At 46.3% G+C, this 18,591-nt stretch overlaps 1 protein-coding gene across 8 annotated transcripts in view; it reads left to right on the top strand.

Moving 5' to 3' along the window:
• The first annotated feature begins 6,588 nt into the window (after window positions 1–6,588).
• FBXL18 (F-box and leucine rich repeat protein 18) overlaps window positions 6,589–18,591 on the top strand; it is a 141,430-nt gene continuing 129,427 nt past the window's right edge. For 6 of the 8 annotated variants that reach the window (XR_005585491.1, XM_039491607.1, XM_039491605.1 and 3 more), the window contains exons 1-5: window positions 6,597–6,727; window positions 7,989–8,084; window positions 8,747–8,947; window positions 10,129–11,675; window positions 14,582–14,800. Coding sequence is in view for 7 of the 8 variants with exons in the window: in XM_039491607.1 (XP_039347541.1) it covers window positions 8,067–8,084; window positions 8,747–8,947; window positions 10,129–11,675; window positions 14,582–14,800 (1,985 nt within the window). In the remaining variant the exon portion in view is untranslated. Of the gene's footprint in view, window positions 6,728–7,988; window positions 8,085–8,746; window positions 8,948–10,128; window positions 11,676–14,581; window positions 14,805–18,591 lie in introns of those variants that run through there. The other 2 variants (XM_039491609.1, XM_039491604.1) reach the window with 2 other exon arrangements.

Below are 18,591 nucleotides of genomic sequence, written 5' to 3'. Positions count from 1 at the left end.
TCAGTGGCTGGAGCCCTGGGCCCTTTAAATCACCACTGCAGAAGCCAGTCCAGTCCGGCACGGTGTACTGGCTATTGCCGGTACACCGTAGTGGACTGTACCGGCTTACTTTCACCTCTGACTGGACCGTACTGGCTTACTTTCACCTCTGCTTGCAGCTACAGTCAACCGACCAGTGAAGTGCACATGCTTCTTACAAGGTTCTTCTGGTATAGCTTATCGCCTTGGCTAACCAAGAACTTTATGCGTTATGCCATGTCGAAGCAACATGCATAGATTCTTATTAGGTTCCTTGGCTAAGGCTTGGTAATTGTGTCTCTTAGGCCTTGGCTACACTTGCAAATTTGCAGCGCTGCAGCAGGGTGTGAAAACACACCCTCTCCAGCGCTGCAAATTGCAGCGTTGCAAAGCGCCAGTGTGGTCAAAGCCCCAGCGCTGGGAGCGCGGCTCCCAGCGCTGTACGTTATTCCCCACAGGGAGGTGGAGTACGGTCAGCGCTGGGAGAGCTCTCTCCCAGCGCTGGCGCTTTGACTACACTTAGCGCTTCAGAGCGCTGCCGCGGCAGCGCTTTGAAGTGCAAGTGTAGCCAAAGCCTTAGTGATTACATGCTGGAGAAAAGAATTTTGTGTCACCCTGGGGAAAACATTACTCACTACTCAGGACTCTGAACTCCTGGGGTGTTTTCCTTTAGCAAGCGAGGGGATGTTTTTATACATAGTCATCTCTTCCTAACGCTAATTAGTGTTGAGCTAGATCTGGGAATTTCTAGCCATTTCATAGGTTTGAGGGTAATATATCTTTCCACTGACTCTAGTCCCACTGAATCGCTGGTCACTGGACGAATGCGTTGTCCTTGATCAAAAGTAGTCACGCCTGGTGCACTGGTTGTGGCAGAGGCCTGGGCGTCAGGAGACCGTGACGCTATACCCTGTGCTACCACTGACTCACTGTGACCATGCGCAAGTTCACAATGGCTGTGCTGCTTTTCTCGGCTGTAGATTAGAGAGACCGATACCCACCGTGGTAGAGTGGCTGAGCTCCTTAGAAGAAAGAGGCTATGGAAGGGCAGCGTGTTATTTACATCATTGCATGAGTTTGTCAGTGAACCAGGACATGGATTCAGCGCTAAATATAGTACGGTTATTCATCAAATGTATTTGCATTTCAAATAAGGCCCTCAGCTTCCCAGATGGGGGAGTCACTCTTGTGCCAGTCTCTGCTTTCTCACTTTATACCTAGCTGGGCTTCAGACCCTGGTCACTGATCAGTGAACAGGTGCTCCACACGTAATGCTGCTGGGACTTCCTCAGCGTACACACAATACAGAATCCGAGTGAATCCCTTTTTTCTTTGGCACTTTGGCCATTGGGTAAGTCGATTTCTCAGCCATACCTGGTATGTGTGTCAGTATTGTGGGTGCCAGTGACTAGGATCCACCCTCATTTGGATTTTTTAGGGGATTTTTCCATATCCTGCTGGAAGGCCCAAGACTTCCCATTTGTCTTAGCGTCACCTTCTTCAACCGTCTTTGAGACACCATGTCATGGGTTTAACCCTCAGCCTTCTAGCCTTAACTCAACTTCCCAGTCAATGCCACGCTTCATTTGAGTGGGAGAAGAAGGCTAATTGGGCCCAGCCTTACCCGGTTTTTCGTCCTTCTCCCCTAAGAGTGCTCAACTTTCACTAGTGATCTAGGTAGACACCAGCTGCAAGATGTGTGCTCTGTAGTCAGCTTGGGACCAAGGAAGTCACCTCACTGATCAGCTTATGGAGGCAAGCTATTGAAAAAGATTAGTGATGTCCTTGGTAAAGGAGATTGTTTCTTCTTTTGGGATTTAACGCCTGCATTAATTGATCATCAGCCTCTTTACTTTTCAATGTTTCCCAACCACCGGGAATATTATTGGGTGCCACCAGGTGGCGCTGTTACAGATAGCCTTACAAACTCTAGTTCAGTGGTCTCCAAACTTTTTTGATTGCGCACCCCAACAGTAAAAAAATTTTGAACATGCACCCCCTGCCATGCCGGCTCTACCATTTTTGCCAAAGCAAAACTGATGAAGAAAAAAAAAAAAAGCGCTCCTCCTGCTACGCACCCCCAAGGATCCTCTTGCGCACCCCCACTTTGGAGACCACTGCTCTAGTTAACAGAAAGTAGAGCTAGTTACACTGCAGAAGAAATGCTTATCGTTAGTGGTGGTGCAATTCTTTTTAGCAGCTGTGTGTAGCACCAGTGAAGGTGCAGAGCTGCTGGCTACAGGTTATACTCATGCAAACAAACCAAGCTATCATATGGTGTCAACGCATTACATGCCCCCTTTGGGAAAAGTCTATTGTCAAGCATCAGATAAAGAATGTTTTGACTGGGATTTTGCCATTGAAATGGGTTGTAAATATTCTTTGCTCTCAGAGGAAGAGTTCCATGTTCTGAAGCGAGTTTTGTGTCTGTTTTTTTTTTTTTGCAAAGTGGCTGCTAAACTACCTTATATAGTTGCCAGAGGTGGCATTGTGCTCTGGCTTGCCCCCTACCCCCCCATAACTCCCAGGTAGGCGGCAAACTGGTGGCAAGAGGGATGAGGCCGTGTCACATGCTATTAACTATTCCGACTTTCATTGCAACGCATGGACATCACCGGGGAGATTGCTGTAATTACACTGGGAGCCTTAATGGTCCCTACAGCAGCCACATTTACGTTCCCTCCACCTTCACCTTCTGTGCTACACCTTCTGGAGGCACAGCACAGACGCTGCCCTCCAGGTGTTCTACGCCTAGCACGCTGGCCCTGTTGTTTGTTGTTTCTTTTGCCTGTATGTTACATTGGAAATTCAAGTCTTGTCTACCCGTTTTGCCTGAAAAATTCTATGGACTAGAGAACAGGCAGGTTAGTGATCTCACCAATACTAAGCAAGTCAGTCCTGATTGAGGGGGGCTGTGTGATTGTTATTCAGACTTTAAAATATCCTTTTGGTTTGGTTTTGATAACTTCTGTTTAACTCCAGCACTTGCCAAATAGTGAGCATGCTACATGTCTTGTTAAAGATGCTACACTCTCTGCCATCAACCAATCAGGGATTGAAAGAGCTCACACTCCATAGCGCTGGGCCCTCCAAGGGACACTGCTAGCAAAACAGGTATGACAAGACATAAGGCTCCTGATATTTTGCAGGTTAAAAATACAATCACCCGCCAGTCTTTTAATACCCTGTTCATGGCTTCAGAAAGAAACAGGGCAACTACTCATTTTTGTCCTTTCTAGGTCATCTTTAAGGAATCCTTGATATGAAAACAAATCTAAAACCATACATGTAGCTACAGAAAATCCATCATTTTGGTGGTTTCTGGACTTGAGATTCAGCCATCAGTAGCCAGCAATGCAAATGAGGTAAGTTGCACTCACCGTCTGTTTGAAACTGCAATATAACGTTCCTGGGTGAGTCATCAGCAGTGGGGATTGAACCCTGTACTTCTGAATCTTAAAGCATGAGCTGCTGCACCTTGTGCCTAAAGAGGTGTTTCTATTAGCTGATGCTATAGAATATCAGAACAGCCATACTGGGTCAGACCAATGGTCCATCTAGCCCAGTATCCTGCCTTCTGACAGTGCCAATGCCAGATGCATCAGAGGGAATGAACAGAACAGAGCACTTTTGAGTCATCTATCCCCTATCATCCAATCCCAGATTCTGACAGTTGGAAGTTTAGGAACACCTGGAACATGGGCTTGCGTCCCTGATCATTTTGGCTAGTAGCTGTTGATAGAGATGAACTTATCTAATTCTTTTCTGAACCCAGTTATACTCTGGCCTTCAAAGCATCCCCTGGCAATGAGTTCCACAGGTTGGCGGTGCACTGTGTAAAGAAATACTTCCTTATGTTTGTTTTGAACCTGCCGCCTATCAATTTCACTGAGTGACCTCTAGTTCTTGTGTTATGTGAAGAGGTAAATAGCACTTCCCTATTCACTTTCTCTGCACCATTCATGATTTTATAGACCTCTATCATATTCCCCTTCCCCTTAGTCATCTGTTTTCTAAACTGAACAGCCCCAGTCTTTTTAATCTCTCCTCATATGGAAGCTGTTCCATATCCTTAATCATTTTTGCTGCCCTTCTCTGTACCGTTTCCAATTCTAATATATCTTTGTTGAGATGAGGTGACCAGAACTGGGCACAGTCTTCAAGACTTATCAACCTCTGCATGTGACCAAGTCACCACAAGCAGGGGACAAAGTGCCACACCGAGTAGGTGTGGGTTACAAAAGTCGGGTGAGCTCTACCTTAGCTTTCTTTGTCAACACTTGAGGTTTGCCTCAGTGCAGCTGCTACGCTAGCGGGGTCAGGGATCATTGCAAATATTGGCAAGGCCTTTGCATTCCCTCCTGAAAATGGATCCTGATGGAAGCCATTGAATGAACAAATTCATTTGGGAAAACAAAACTGCAATGCCCTGCAAAGCTAGATGTGTTACTAGTCAAACTTCATTTGAATACACCAATCAGAACAGGAAGCAAGGGCCGACTCATAGGCGGAGCCGGAATTGTGCTGGAGGGATCAGTAACTGCTGCCAAGGGTCATTTTCGATGACTTCTCAAGGGGTTCACTGAAATTTGCAAAGCTGAGTCGTGGTTCTGAATTATGCTAGGAGTTTGTGAGCAACCTCTCGGTCTTTTTGGAGCTAAAGTCTATGATGGAGTATCGCTTGTGGAACAATGTGAAGTGAGCTGCTGCCTTGCTCCAAGCAAACCACATCAGAATGGATCCATTGCTGTGGATGGGAGACATGGGCTTTGGGGCTAGCTTTTCAGTAGCCCAGGCGGTGTTACCTGACACCATTTAAGATATATTTTTTAAAACTGCTCCCCTCGCAATGTTTCTGGGCACAGATACAGTTAAATTTACGTTTATATGATTGTTATTCACTATATATTTGCAGAGTCCCTAATTCAATGAGGCAATGAAGTGACTGCCTCTTAGCGGTCTCACAACATACATGTTTCATAATAATAATACATTTAGCTAAATACACAATAAGAAGGTTCTCCGAAATGCATTGACCAATAAGGATGGATTCTTGTCTAGGTTTTACTGCTCATAAATTGTTTTAAACAATAAAGAGATAACTAACTAAAGTCAAATTAAATCTAAAGAACCTTAACCCCACAATTAAGCTGTGTGCAGCCTGTATACCCCATTTTCAGCTCATGGAGCAAACCTTGACTAAACAGATGGGTTTAATTTTTCCTATATGTTTATTTTTATTTCACTAGATATCGATTGAATGCATTACCATCCCATAATACTATTATTTTAGTGTATTGCAATAGCACGTAGAGGCCACAGCTGCGATCAGGGCCTCATTGTGTTTGGCATCACACAATGTAAGGCCACCACCCTGCAGCTTGATCCACACAAACGAAAGAGTCCATCTGCACGATCTGACTGCAGGATTGAGGCTTAATTGATGAATAAATGTCTGAAATGTTGTACTCTGTTTGCAACAGGGTACAATAAATGCTTTCAATGAGGGAGTAGCCTGTGACAGTAGATAGACAGGCCTTAAGGTAAAGTCCTATACAATTTAATAGGGCTGAAACCAGAGGCGGCTCTAGGATTTGCGCTGCCCCAAGCAGGGCGGCGTGCCGTGGGGGGTGCTCTGGCGGTCACCGGTCCCACGGCTCCAGTGGACCTCCTGCAGATGTGCCTGCGGAGGGTCCGCTGGTCCCGCGGCTCTGGTGGACCTCCCGCAGGCACGCCTGTGGATGCTCCACCGAAGCCGCGGGACCAGGAGACCCTCCACAGGCATACCTGCGGGAGGTCCACTGGGGCCGCCTGCCGCCCTCCCGCGGGACGCCGCCCCAAGCGCGCGCTTGGCGCACTGGGGTCTGGAGCCGGCCCTGGCTGAAACCAATATGAAGCTGCAGAAATTTCACGGGGTTCTATAGAAAGTAATCTGAAACCAGCATTACCAACTCTTATGAGTTTATCACAAATCTCACCATATTTGCTGCTTGTCTTAAATGTCCCAGCGCTCAGAGTCACGGGATTATGCAACAACCCTGGCTATCATTTAAAAAAAGAGTAAACTATTAGCTGCGATAAATGCTTGAAAACGTGATTCCCTAATAGCTCAGAAACCAGAAGGCAAGTCAAAAGGCCCCCTCCCCCATGTATAACTTTAATAACATATCCTGCTTTCTAAACCAAGTTTATGGGGTTTTTTTGGCACCTGACTCATTGTTTGGGGTTGGCAACTCTGAAAACCCTATGACTGTAGCATGGAATGAGATCTTTCATTGAGGGAGGTTTTGTTGGCCGAGGCTATGAGGACCTATGGCAGAGAGTCTAGAGACGATTTGCTGTGTAATCTCAAACCATGGCTCAAAGAAGGTTTGGAAAAATTGTCATAAGGGATCAGAGATTGCCCAGTGCCACTCCCAACATGACGGCTAGGAAGGGGGCGAGAGCCACTGCCACACTCAAGATGGCGGCACGAATGGGCGTCAAGGCCACTCTCAAGATGGCGGCAAAAAGGACGGCGCTAAGATAATGCCACTCCCAAGATGAAGGCAGGGGGCTGGCCTCGGAGAAAGAGCGGAAGTGAGGTCAGAGGTGCGCCGGAAGTGTGGGGGTGATCCTGAAGCCGGGGAAGCGGCTTGTTTAAGCGGCTCGGGAGGGCGGCCCGGGCTCTGGAGGCAGCTGCTGGGGGATCATGTTCGACCCGGGACAGGTAAAGCTGCGGGAGAGGGGCAGCGGCCCGGCGCCATAGCAACCCCCGCCCGGCGCCATAGCAACCCCCTCCCCTCTCAATCCGACTCCGCCCCCTCCTGCCTTCATCCCTCCCCACCAAAAACCCTCTTCCCTACGGCCCCTGCTGGCCCAGCTTCCCCGCTTCCATCCCCTCGCTTCCCCGTATCCCCCCCCCCCGCAAGGCCCTGCGCTGAGTGGGCCAGGGGGGCTGAGCTCTCCTAGCCCCCACTCTCGGGTGCGGGTGGGGGCGCCGCACTGGTGCCCCCTTGCTCTGGCGGGGGCCCTCGGTGGCAGCCCGGCGCCTTTCTCAACGATACATCAAACATCCCCCGTGATTCACTTTGTGGAATCCCCTTCATTGCCGGTTTTTAAGAATCGGCTGAACAGACATCTGTCAGGGATGCTCTAGCTTTATTTGGGTCTGTCGCAGGGCGGGGGGCTGGACTTGATGAGCTCTTCTCTTGAGATCCCTTGCAGCCCTACATTTCCACGATTCTAGCCTCTCGCGCCCCTGCTCCAGAGTTGTTTTTCTCCCGTTGATGTTGTTTTGGTTCGGTTTTCTTGTGAGACCCAAGGACTGTTGTCATACTTGTTTTTTATTAGAGCAAGTGAAAGCACCATGGAAGGGATTAGAATGTGAAAACAAATGGAAAGTAACCTTAGATCAAAGTAGGCTAATTCTCGGGCTTTCTAGGGGATCCTTTCACTTCCATGTCCGTGCCCGGACTGGTTATGGGTTGTTTAGTTAAACTGGAAGGGGGATTGTCTAGGATCTTACTAGTGGATGAATTCTTTCTGTGAGTTAGTAGGAATTTATAAATTGTGATCTTTGCTTCGTGCATCTTTTATCCATGAGAACTGCATAATAACTGTTTCTGACATGATCGTTAAAGGAGCGGTTCAGCTGTTTCAGTGCTCTAGCTGTAGTGTGTTGGTGGGGTCTGTGCTGGGTATTTGTTGTCTGTACTGGGGGCTTAAAATGTTTTCTCCCTAGTTTAGAAAATGTATGTCTAGACTTTTAAAACAGAGTTTGACCATAGGACCAAACTCATATATCCTATATGTTTAGGGTACTGCACTGCTTTCAGTCAGTTCAGTAAACTCAGTTTGAGCCCTTTTAAAGACAGGAGGAGAAATCCTGGCCCTCATCAAAATCAGTGGCAAAACTCCCATTGATTTCAGTGGGACAGGATTTCAGTGAGGGTCTTTAATAATCTAGTTTTGTTCTTATCTCTGTCTAGGCATGCTGTAAATGCCAGACACTCAGGCCTGGATGGAGAGGGAGAATGTAATATCATTTTGCTACAAAATCATTCCCAATGGCTGCTGCAGTGTTGGTGAGCTCTGGGATTAATAGTCTGTTAGCTGGGAATTCTTGCCACAACATGTGATCTCAAGGGAGGGAGGATAAAAAGGAAAAACAGAGGTGGAATATGGCTCTGCAATTTCTGTAGTTTCAAATGATGTAAACATCTGCCTTCAGTTTATTTGTACATTTTATGTCAGATGGTGGTGTAAAAGATGAGGCAAAGTAAGAGGTTCTTACGTAGGTCACATGTCTTGAGGGTAGGGGGACTAGAGGTGATAGGTTGCATTTCTGAAGAAGGGGGAAATCACTTTCCCAACTCCAAAGCAGGTCTTCGGCATTACTGGGAATTAACTAGCTTAGTAACAACACCATCGCAATAAACTACAAGAGCAGAATGAGCATAAAGGGGTTTTCTTCTGTTTCTAAATCAGCACTTAGGAGGCTGATGAATTGGCAAAACAAGGAGAAGGCACTACAGTAGTGGCAAGGCAGGAGTGCAAAATCAGATCTAGAGGAAAGTTTGGCTCTGTAGACAGTAGTAGACAATGGCTCAATACGTGAGGCTTAATCCATTTCTAACTCGGTTTATTTTATACGGTAAATCATGCTTTTTCCAGGTCTGTCTTTTCTCCTCTGTCTCTCATTAACTCCATAAGGCTTCTGAGCTGATTTGCTGCTCTTTCCTTTCAGGAGACGCTGAGTGCAGGGATTGGGGAGGACAGTAATGGCATCAACCTGATGGAGTTCTCAGATGAGATCCTTTTGCACATCCTGAGCTACGTTCCTTGCACAGACCTTGTTCTGAATGTGAGGAGAACCTGCAGAAAGCTTGCAACTCTTTGTCTTGACAAGAGTTTAACCCATACGGTGCTACTTCATAAAGAATATCAGGTGGGGAGACGCTGGTTTTATGCCCAGATGGGGCATGGGGATTGTGGTAAGCTGCCAGAGTGGGCTGCTTCAGAGAGTATGAAGACAGGCTGATTTCTCCAAGTACAAAACAAATCATAAACATAATTATAGCCTTATAGCCCTGACTTGGAGGGAAAGCGGGCGGGGTGGGGGGGAATTTCTCAAGAATTAGGACAGTTGGTAACTACTCCAGAGACCTAGTGTCACTTAAAGCCAATGTTACAACCACTTCTGGTTTTCCATATGGCTGTTTTTTTAAAAGAAAAGCTTAACTAGAATGTACAGTAGAACTATTTCAGAGTGCCAGTTGTATTCCAAATCACTTAACTAGTATTTAAAAAAAACAACCTAAATTGTATGTAACAGCCTGCAAGTGATAAACTAAAGGATTAGTAACAACTTGAAAACAAGTAGCTTTAAAAAAAGTTAAATGTAGCTTTGATCATTTCTGGCTTCCCAGGATGATGTTGTTAAGATGTCATTACAATGTTTCTTATTTCTTCAGAATTTGTTTCTCTTCCTGTTAGTGAAACACCCACATGACCAGGGGGAAATGACTACACAAAGTGCTGTCAAATACACAAAGTAAACTAAAACTGACAAATGAATTTTTCTGTCTCTTGGTTATAGAAAACTTAAGTGTTGTAATAATAGTAGGTAGTAAAAACAACTTCCAGGTAGAAGTGTGACTTTTAAGTTGATTGTCTCTCTAAGTGTAGGAAAGGGAGAAAGCATATTTCATCTAATGTGGAATAGGCTGGAAAGTGGGTGAAGCAGAGAGAAGAAGCAGTAGTTCCTCTGTCAACTTGAGCTGTTCCACAGATGCATAATTCTGCAGACATAGGGTCTGAAGCTGAGAAGCGGTGAATGCCTTCAATTCCTGTCAGTCATTGTCACTTAGCATCTGTTAGGACCAGTCAGTAATGCAGACTCAAACTAGAAACTAAATGAAATGTAATCTTCAAGATCCTAAGTCTGAAGGGTAAAACAAACTACCAGCAGTTACAACAATATGATACTTATATTGTGCATTTCATCCAAGGGTCTCAAAACACTCTAGTAGAGGGAATGTCAGATAGGAAACTGAGGCACAGAGAAGTGAGGCAGTATAATTAAGCATCCTCTTCAATGTTACTGAAGCGGTTTGTGTTTAAATACAGGTCAACAAGGACAAAGTGAAGCAGCTAATGAGGGGGATTGGAAAAGAGATCCACCAGCTGAACATGGCTGGCTGCTACTGGCTCCCCAGTCACACCATTGACCATGTAATACGATGCAAGAACCTGGTGAAGCTGAACTTGTCTGGCTGCCATCTCACCTCCCTCCGCCTCTCCAAGATGCTCTCCGCTCTCCAGCACTTGCGCTCACTGGCAATTGATGTAAACCCTGGTTTTGATGCCGGCCAGTTAAGCAGTGAATGTAAAGCCACCCTTAGTCGTGTACTGGAGCTCAAGCAGACCCTTTACACACCGTCATATGGAGTGGTTCCATGCTGCACCAGCCTTGAGAAACTGCTGCTCTATTTTGAGATCCTAGACCGATCCCGAGAAGGCTTAATTTTGTCTGGGCAGCTGATGGTGGGTGAAAGTAACGTCCCCCACTACCAGAACCTTCGTGTCTTTTATGCTAGGTTGGCTCCTGGCTATGTCAATCAGGAGGTGGTGAGGCTGTATCTGGCAGTGCTAAGTGACCGGACCCCAGAGAATCTTCATGCCTTCCTCATTTCTGCCCCTGGCAGTTTTGCAGAGAGTGGAACCACTAAAAACCTTTTGGACTCCATGGCTCGAAATGTATCTTTGGATGCTTTGCAGTTGCCCAAATCCTGGATTAATGGCTCTGGCCTCCTTCAGCACTTGAAGTTCAACAACCCTTTCTACTTCAGCTTCAGCCGTTGCACCTTATCTGGTGGCCACCTGATCCTGCAGGTTATTAATGGAGGGAAGGACCTCAAAAGCTTGACCAGTTTGAATCTCAGTGGCTGCATTCGCTGTCTGTCTTCTGACTCCTTGTTTCGGAAGGCAGAAGATGATATTGACAGCAGCATTTTGGAGAGTCTGGTTGTTTCCTGCTGCAATCTGAGACATCTGAACCTTTCTGCTGCCCACCATCACAGCTCGGAAGGCCTCGGGAAGCATTTGTGCCAGCTCCTGGCACGGCTAAAGCACCTGCTGTCTTTGGCACTGCCGGTTTGCTCCATCACAGATGTTCCTACAAATACAGACAAGCCACCTGTGCAGTCTATGACTAATGTGGTGCCCCCAGGCCTTGGAAAGAAAATCCGGATTGGGGTGCCAACATACACCAAGAACTTCTTGGAGCAGTCAAATCAGAAATCTCAGTCCTCTGTGTTTTGGACTCTATTGGAGAACCTCCCATTTTTGAAAAACTTGGAGTTAATTGGGTCCAACTTTTCCTCTGCCATGCCCCGGAATGAGCCAGCAATTCGGAACTCACTGCCCCCTTGCAGCCGGGCACGGAGCGTTGGGGATTCAGAGGTGGCTGCCATTGGCCAGTTGACCTTTTTGCAGAACCTCACTTTAGCACAGCTGCCTAGTATCCTGACTGGTTCTGGACTTGTTAGCATTGGATTGCAATGCCAGCATCTGCGGAGTCTCTCATTAGCCAACCTGGGCATGATGGGAAAAGTGGGCTATATATCTGCCCTCATGGACATGCTGAAGCACTGCAAATGCTTGAGGGATCTCAGGTGAGGGCCTGTTATTGATCTCCTTTTTTATTCATGCATATCTAGAAAGGTGTCTATGTGGAGGAGATGGGAATCTTATTGGACCAACGTAAGGAGGACAATATATTAGCTTTCAGGTCCCATGGAAGGTAGCTGTGATGGCCTGAAAATTAGGGGGTTTTCGTCCTGGATAGCAGGATTGTGGAGATGGGAGTGGAATGTGTGTTCTGTATTGTCTTTGAGAAGCAGAGCTGGTCTGTATACCCTCAAGCCCCTGTGGCCTCCAAGGAGGACATATTCCTAAGACTCTCTCTTGGCAGTGCAGAGCATTGCAAGTTAACATGTTGGTCTACAAAGAGCTGTCTCCTCTCTCCTGATCTCTTATCGGACCTCTGGTTAGCTCTCTTAACTGGTGTTTGCTCTATGATAATGCAGAACATTTACCCTCCAAAAGCTCTATTCATTGCCGCTTCTGAATTGGCCTTTCTCCATAGGGTCTGAATGCTTTAACTGTCATAAACAAAGGTAGCATGACTCATCCAGATACATAAAGAAACCTCTACTATAGCTAAAGAACAGTGATGGAAATGACCTGGTGTGAATTCTGTAAACATTCTCACAACAGGTTTCTTCATGAGCTATGAAGATGGCACTTAAGTCAATAGAACTGTTTATTTTAAAAACATCTTTGTGTTGGTGAAAGCTGCAGGATTCAGAGCTCAGACATCTTCTGTCCATAGCAGGTGCAGCATGGGCAGTGGCAGTAGAAGCCAGGAGAGCAACTTAGCCTTTGGCTTTGTCTACACGAGGGACTTTTGTTGCCACAGCTATGTCGGACAGCGGTGTGATCGCTGACCAACGTAGCTATGTCAGCAAAAACCCTAGCGCAGATGCAGCTATACTGGCAAAGCTGTGCTTTTACTGATATCGCTTGTTTCACTTGGGGGTCGGTTTTATGCCAGTACAAAGCACAAATTTGTCATTATAGCTGTATCCTCACTAGGAGTGTTTTGCCAGTCTAGTATACTGGTGGTCCTATGCTGGTAAAGGGCTTCTAATGTAGACCTGGCCTTTGAGAGGCTAAACATCGTCAAAAAGAGCTAGTTACATAGCAAGACTAATCTTTGGAGAAAACAATTTGATGTGCAGTGGTCACTTCTGTTTGGCCAGGCCCAGAGAACTTTGCATCCAGGGACTGTGGTAGCCTGTCCTCAGGAGTGCTCAGTCTGTGGTGGAGAGGGTGTACGCAGCTTCCCACAAAGGAAAAGCCCACGTCTCCCATGGTAGTAGCATAAGAGCACTCTTCTTAAGGTGTCATAACTTTCCAAATGGAGTTGGGGAAGGTTTTATCTGGAGGAGCTGCGCAGCATTTAAAATCTGGCAATAAAGTTGTTAGTTGAAAACCGGATTGGGTGTCATTTGGCTAATTTCCCCCCCCGCCCCCCCCAAGAATCTTCTGCAAGCCTAGAAATTAATTTCGGGTGATGTTACAAAGCAGCAGTGTCACCTAGTGAATAAAATAGAGTATTACTAGCGTGCATTTTTCTGCCACTTCCCCTACCCATGTTTGGAAGTTATTAACCCAGAAAATAGGCGCCAGTGTGTCTTTGTGTCAGATTCACATTAGGATGATGACATATTGTGAAAAATCAGGCAGGTTTCTGATTTTCAGTTAACGCAACTGGAAAATTGAGTATAATGCAGGATCTTAAGTGATAACCAAGTATTGCTCACCTCTGTAGTGAATTGCTGGGTAGCTATCAAATAAAAACACCATCCCACAAGCATCCATACTGCCAGAAAGTTCTGGACTGGCAAAACATGATGTAACAATTATCAGGATGAAGAGTTGCTCAGATATGCCCCCATACCACAAAAGGCTAGATAGAGATTATCCAGTCCAGGGTGGGATTGCCTGCTGGTTGTCATCTAATGGATTACATGTCTCCAAGCTCCTGGCTCTGCTGACCCAATGACTGAGTCTCATACCTGCTTGGAGATCCTTCTGGCAAACCTGGACTGAGTGACACTGACCTTTTGCAGTGGAGCTAGTTTCTGTAAAATGGTTATTTGGACATGCGGAATCTGGTTAGGCTGCAAGTTACAGCATGGAAGCTGATAGCTTCCAGAAACTTCCGTAAGGGGGGGGGGGATATTTAGTACTTTCCACTGTGAATTTTCAAATTGACACATTCCTTTCTGAAGTGGTCCATGTGCTGCAGACTGACTGTCAGATTCCTTTACTAAATCAAATCCAGACCAGCTCTTCAGCCCATGTGAAATATCGGAGAGGTTGCACAGAATCTTGTGCTGACAGATTTTTCTCTGATTCACCCCCCCTCCCCCTTCTTTCACCATCTCCTCTCCGCTGACCTATCAGGGCTTGAAGATGTTCAGCCTGGTGGCTCAAAAGCACTAGGTCTCCATCAGTATCCGTTGTGAATCAGTTTTTCATACTTAGTTCACTCTGCCTGGAGTCTTACCACCCTCTAGGCAACAAGCTCAATGTGACCAGCTCGCTCAGCATTTGGTCTGCTGGAGCAGCAGGGCCCCATGGTCCATGCCAGCTACTAGCCTTCTGACCAGATGCCAAGTAGCCAAGTCTGGGCCTGCCTTAGTCTCTGTTTGCTGATGTCATGTAAACTGCTCATTGCTGAAGGGTAGCACTCTATAAGCACGAGGGCTGAGAATGGAATATGGTGCTCCCACTCAGACATGAGACTATCATGTGTACTGTGTATATAGATAGTGCTAGACCACTCCTGATCTCTGAATCCACCAGCTGTTTTCAAGTGGGAGCAACACATGGCTCAATTGGAGACACTCATTGTACCATTCACAGCCCCAAACGAATGCTGCATCCCCCACTTGTTTTAAAGCAGCAGACTTAAAATTTATCCTCTGACTTGTTTGTGTTTTTCTTGCAGGCTAGAGCAGCCGTACTTCAATGCTAACACCCAGTTCTTCCAGGCACTGAGTCATTGTTCTGCTCTCCAGCGCCTTTGTATCATCTCCCGGAGTGGGACTCTGCAGTTTGATGCAGTGATGTCATTCATGGCCAACTGCCTTGAGGTCGTCATGTGCCACATGTTTATGGGAGAATCTCTCACAGTTTGCAAAAATCTTCAGCAGACCATTTTACAGAGGTGAGTGAGAAAGGGGCTGAGGTGGGATTCTGGGGCTGTTCAGGATTTATCCCCATTGCCTTTCCCTCCAGCGTTTATATGGGCCAGGTGTGGGAGCACTGTGTAGTGTTCTCCTGGCCTTTTAGCATGCTAAGAAGCTGACAGGTGAAATTTAACTCCTTGGCGCAGAGGGTGGCCTCTCATTTTAATAAGAGCCAGTCAATGAGCTACTTGTAGGTATTCTGGAAGGTTTTTTTTTAATCCCCTTGTCCCATCATGATTGATTTGAAGCTTCAATCTTACAGTTACATGATAAGTCAAATGACAACTTCATGTAAACAAAAAAAATCTGGCAGCATTTTAAGTACTGAAGATGCCTGACTTTGAGCCTTTCCTCCTTCCCCACAAGTAACTCCAGCTCATTCACGGACCACTAATCCCTTGTGAATGTCGCTTACTGATAGCCCCAGTAGAGCAGTTCAAAGTCTTCTGATTGGCTAAGGGGGGTTCTTTTTGGTGGAGCCCTTGCATGTCTGGCAGTTCTTAAAGCAGTCTTGTCTAGCCCCTTGCAGTGTTCTGAAGCTCACATGGTGGGAAGCGTTTGTGTATGAACCGTGAACTCCTTTTGAAAATAAAGCTTTTAATTACACTTGGCATGGTGGCAGCCATCTCACAAAGTAGTTCCCATTCAACAGAGACTTCACACTATTTTTTTTTCCTTTTCTTAAGGCATTTGGTGTGTTTTCTTAGTCACCTACTGTGGCTTTCCTCTATTACATTTTAATAAAAGTTTCAAATCAAATGGCAGTATTATTATTATTGCATCCTAGATGGTAGTTCTACCCCAGCCCTTCCCCAGCTTCAGGCTTGTTTTCTAGGATTAAATCCAGCAGAGGCTATGACTGTATTATCTACCTAGCAAACTATGTACAAGACTGCTTATTACTGCCTCTAGGAGCATGCTTGTTCCTTTGGGATAGTAGCTATTGGAAAACATACCAACATCTGAGTAAATAAAGTCCCTGTGATGTGTCAACCATTTTTTGTTTTACTGGGCTGTCATCTCCGTAAAAGCATTTCCTTATCAAATTCATTTGTGTGCCATGGGGATCTGTAGAAAGATCCAAAAATCCCCTGTCCACTTTTCTCCTTCTATATGCCTGTTCGAGATGTCATTGCAGTGCTGGCCAGAATTTTAATATCGTTTTATTATGCAGAGCTATACTATTCCTCACCCGTATTGCAGATCTCCTTCTCCTCCTCTTTTCTGTGCTACATATCACTTTTGTAAATGCTGTGTCTCTTTATATTTTAACCCCCAGTAATTTTCCAAAGAGCAGCTGATGCCTCATGGAAAATGCTGAAAACTGTCTTATATTTAGAAACAATTCTGCCTGTCATATTATTATCCTTCCCTTGTGTTTTATTAATAGGGATGTTTGTATGAAAACAGGATCTTTGGGGGTTTTTTAAAGAGAGCATCTGCTCCTGCTGTTAATTCCCCACCTGAAGTCATAATCCTCTGACACTGTAATTGGTGGCTCTGGAAACGATTTTGATGTCACGTAAGATTATGACTTCAGGAAGAGGATAAGCAGCAGGAGCAGATGCTCTCCTAAGCAACAAAGATCCTGTTCTCGTGCAACTGTCTCTAGTAATAAAATACAAGGAAAGAAATACAGAAAATGATGTGTAAGCAGAACACGAAAGCTTCCATGCCACATCAGCGAGTCTTTAACCATGTGACTTTTCCAGCGTTACCATTTTAGTCCTTGTACAAATATACCTTCAAATGGGGTCAATAATTGACTCTCCTGACTGTGGTTTATCTGCAACTGTGAGGGTAAAAAGATACGCAGTAAAATTGAGAAGAGATTATTTTTGCTAGCTAGTTCATTGCGAGGGCTTCGGGGGAGAATTGTAGTTTGCACAGTGTAGCTCTTTAGTATGCTGGTATTGTACCCCCAAATCCAGCAATCCAATACTACAGAAAACACCCAGCAAATATGAGATTCAAATATCTTTATTCCAGAGTAAGAAAATAGTGATTTTGCTTTGGAAATGATTTATATGGGCTCAGTGTAAGGCCAGAAAACATGAAGGGCTAGTGTGTGTGGGGACGGGGTGGGGAATCTCAAAGCTGAACATTTTTTGTTTTCTTCCCTCCCTCTGAGCCGTGTAGGAGTACATCAGGACTTTCTCTGGCACTGCTATGGACTAGATGATTTGGTCTGGATTCTGGAGGATGGCTAGTTTTGAATGGGGAGGTGTACCTTAAGTGAGATTAATTGTCATTTTAAAGCAGGGGTGGGCAAACCTTTTGGCCTGAGGGCCACATCTTGGTATAGACATTGTATGGTGGGCCATGAATGCTCATGAAATTGGGGGTTGGGGTGCGAGGGGGATAGGGATGAGGGCTCTGGCTGGGGGAGCGGGCTCTGGGGTGGGGCTGGGGATGAAGGATTTGGGGTGCAGGAGGGTTCTCCAGGCTGGGACCGAGGAGTTTGGAGGGCGGGAGGGGGATCAGGGCTGGGGCAAGGGGCTGGGTTGGGGGGGCTCAGGTGCAGGCTGTAGGCGGTGCTTACCTCAAAGAGCTCCCGGAAGCAGTGGCATGTCCCCTCTGTCCAGCTTCTACGCGGCAGTGTGGTCAGGTGGCTCTGTGTGCTGTCCCACCTGCAGGTGCTGCCCCTGCAGCTTCCATTGGCCCCAGTTCCTGGCCAATGGGAGCTGTGGGGGGCGGCGCTTGGGGGCAAGGGCAGCTGGCGGAGCCCTCTGGTTGCCCCTACGCATCAGAGCCGGAGGGGGGATATGCTGCTGCTTCTGGGAGTCATGCGGAAAGCCCCCGACCCTGCTTACTGGCTGGAGCACCAGAGCGGGGCAACCACCTGACCCTGCTCCCTGGTGGGAGCTCAAGGGCCAGATTAAAAGTTCTGATGGGCCAGATGTGGCCCGTGAGCCGCAGTTAGCCCACCCCTGTTTTAAAGGGATTTGGAGAATTGAAGGGCGACTATTAAAGATGCAGAGGTGCTCTTGCTGGAGCCTTTAGAGTTTGGAGTGTTCAGAAACATGGGCTAGAGCCGTGATATTCGAACGCTGGTCCATGAAGGGACTCATGCTGGTGATCCGGGGAGAGCGGACTGGTAACATGGTGCTGTTTCTCTCTCCAGCTGTTGAGTTACATTAGAGGAAGCTGAAAGTTATTATTATTATTATTTATTTTTCTAATACTAATTTTCCTTGTAGGTAATTGGTGCAGCCTTCACAGGGATGTTGATTGACTGTCAGCACAAAGGGAGGTTGCCCATAATCATAAAGAGGAAGGTTGATGTTTAGGAGACACTGTTCTAATACCCAACGTTTGAGAATCCTTGTCTGGTAGATGGACCACAGGGGGAGCGGAGGCAGGAACTCTGGTGTTCCAATACCAGCTTGGTATTGCCTTGCTTTACGCCCTCAGTTAATTTTCTTAAACTTTCTCCTCATCTGTAAAATGGGGATCATATTTGTGCCTAACTCGCTGATTGACTAGTGGGAGGCCCGGAAGTTTAGCTCCTGTTGGATAGAGATGAAGAGGTTGATAATTGTAGCCTTTTAGTCTTGTGGCTACTATAGGCAAGAAGCTGCATAGGTCCAGCTTTTCATGGAATTCATTTTATGGTAGGGTTCCTGGATTCTGCCGCACTGTGCTGTGGGTGGGGGGTTCTCGAACAGGATCATCTCGTTGCCGTAAGCGTAGGCTTTTAACAAATGAATTTTCACATTCAACTCAGTGCAGTACCCTCTCTGCATGCATTGGTGTTAAATTCTGGTTT

Source organism: Mauremys reevesii, linkage group 10 (genome assembly GCF_016161935.1).
Source record: "Mauremys reevesii isolate NIE-2019 linkage group 10, ASM1616193v1, whole genome shotgun sequence".
NCBI classification, from domain to species: domain Eukaryota; kingdom Metazoa; phylum Chordata; order Testudines; family Geoemydidae; genus Mauremys; species Mauremys reevesii.
This window is presented reverse-complemented; position numbering and strand designations above follow the sequence as displayed.